Genomic DNA, 2,378 nt, shown 5'->3' with positions numbered 1-2,378 from the left:
GTGTCTGTCAGGATTTAGGCTGGAAGGTGAGGCTGTGGGATGTGGAACAAGGAGGGTCTGGCAGGATTTAGGCTGGAAAGTGAGACTGTGGGGTGTGGAACAAGGGGCTCTGGCAGGATTTAGACTGGAAATTGCAGCTGTGGGGTGTGGAACAAGGGATCTGGTAGGATGTTGCTGCACAAGAAAACCCACAGACCTCTGCTCCACCTCAGACGAGGACAAGGAGGCGAACTCACCTTTCTGCAGCCTCTGGCCTCTCTGCAGCCCATCAGGCTGTCCCCAGGAGCATTGTGAGCAGGAGTCAGGCTGGAGCAAGGGGGATGGGGTGCAGAGCCTTAGCAGCCCTCCTGCTTTCCCTGCTGGCAGGCACCAGGAGCGCCGTGCTCAACACGGAGGCGCGCACTGTTGAAGCGGACGTGCTGAGCCGCCGCTGCGTCATGATGAGGCTGGTGGACTTCTCCTACGAGCAGTACCAGAAGGCTCTGCGCCAGTCAGCTGGGGCTGTGGTCATCATCCTGCCACGATCCATCTCCTCTGTCCCCCAGGATGTCGTGAGGGTAAGCAAAAAAGTTTTCTTTCCCTTCCCATGGGAGCTGCATCGGAGAAATTGGACGCTGCAGGGCTGGAAGATTCTGTTGTAATGCACAACAAATTGTATTCTAATTTTGAAACTTCTTTCTCTGCTTTGGTTGTTGATTTTTTCTTGACACCTTTCTGTGGTGGTGTTTGCAAGGGCTTCAGGATGAGGGAAGAGATGAGAATTTTGACTTTGTTTCAGAAGGCTGATTTATTATTTTATCATATACATTATATTAAAAGAAAATTATATATTAGAACTATACTAAAAGAATAGAAGAAAGAATTTCATCAGAAGGCATGAAAGGAATAGAAAGGAATGATAATAAAATCTTGTGACTGACCAGAGAGTCCGAGACAGCTGGACTAGGGAAAAGGGAAAAGGAATGTTCCTCACTTGGGGTCACCAAGTGTGGTGGTGTTCACAGGGGTCCCAGGATGAGGGAAGAGACAAAAATTTTGACTTTATGTTTCAGAAGGCCGATTTATTATTTTATGATGCATATTATATTAAAACTATACTAAAAGAATAGAAGAAAGGATTTCATCAGAAGGCTAGAAAGGAATGGAATGATAATAAAATCTTGTGACTGACCAGAGAGTCTGAGACAGCTGGACTGTGATTGGCCATTAATTAAAAACAACCACATGAGACCAATCAAAGATGCACCAGTTGCATTCTACAGCAGTAGATAATTATTGTTTATATTTTGTTTCTGAGGCTTCTCAGCTTTTCAGGAGAAAAAAATCTTAACAAAAAGATTTTTCATAAAATATCATAGCGACACCTCTCGTGTTTAGCAGATGTTAAGTTTGTGTCTCGCTTAAATCTTCAGCAATTCATGGAGATAGAGCCAGAAATGCTTGCTATGGAAACCATTGTGCCAGTCTACTTTGCAGTGGAAGATGAGGAGCTGCTGTCTATCTATGAACAAACACGGGCTGCTTCTGCATCACAGGGTTCTGCCTCAGCTGCAGAAGGTGAGTTCTAGCAAGAAGAAAAAACTTGTGAGGAAGACAGGGCTGTTCCCACCTCTGGGAGGAGTCTGCTGTGCACCATGAATCAGTGTTCTGTCACCTTTGTGTTTATTCTGTCTTTGTCAGAGTGTTTAGAGATTCAGTGGAAGAAAAGAACAGTATAAGAAAGCAATACTTGACTATATTTGGACATTCAGTTGCAGGAAGTTCTCAGTTTCACACTGAGTAAGGTAGAAATCAAAAGTAGGTTAAATCAACATTGAAAATGTTAAGTGATGGTGGTGTGTTGGAAGGAGCTGAAGCTTTTTGTCTGACCACAAGTCAGTTTGATGCTTCCATGTAAATAATATGACTGTCTTTATTTACCTGCTGCTTGTGACTAATTTTAGTACTGCTGGGGAAAAGTTTTTGGCCAGCCAAAATACTGGGATTTTAGGACAGAATAAAAAAGCCCCAAGATTGTGTCATTGCATAAATACCAGTGACAACTGAGAGGGCTTAAATGGTTTAAAGCTGGTCTCTCCAAAGCTTAGTTAGCAGGGGAAAGGAAGGAATGAAACATCGCCAGGTGTACATTGTGGGGGTTTTTTTTGGTGTTTTTGTTTCAGTTCTGCTGCACACAGCAACTGCCAATGGCTTCCAGATGGTGACCAGTGGGGCTCAAAGCAAAGCTATCAATGACTGGCTCATCCCCAGTGTGGAGGTGAGTTGTGGATGGATGAGGTGACTTCTTTTTTTTATTGGGATTTTATCAGACATTTGGTCAGGGGAGTCTCAGCCAGGTATCTGAAGTCCTCATAGCTGAGGCCACAGCAGACTCAGCA

At 44.4% G+C, this 2,378-nt stretch overlaps 1 protein-coding gene across 1 annotated transcript in view; it reads left to right on the top strand.

The window, feature by feature from the left end:
• Positions 1–320: 320 nt before the first annotated feature.
• Positions 321–2,378, top strand: part of NCLN (nicalin) — a 10,103-nt gene continuing 8,045 nt past the window's right edge. The window contains exons 1-3 of the mRNA XM_005428530.3: positions 321–557; positions 1,413–1,557; positions 2,163–2,257. Of these exons, the coding sequence (XP_005428587.2) occupies positions 321–557; positions 1,413–1,557; positions 2,163–2,257 (477 nt within the window). The remainder of the gene's footprint in view (positions 558–1,412; positions 1,558–2,162; positions 2,258–2,378) is intronic.

The sequence above is a fragment of the Geospiza fortis genome, unplaced genomic scaffold (genome assembly GCF_000277835.1).
Source record: "Geospiza fortis unplaced genomic scaffold, GeoFor_1.0 scaffold241, whole genome shotgun sequence".
NCBI lineage: Eukaryota > Metazoa > Chordata > Aves > Passeriformes > Thraupidae > Geospiza > Geospiza fortis.
The sequence above is the reverse complement of the archived record's forward strand: the minus strand, read 5'-3'. Positions and strand labels throughout refer to the sequence as shown.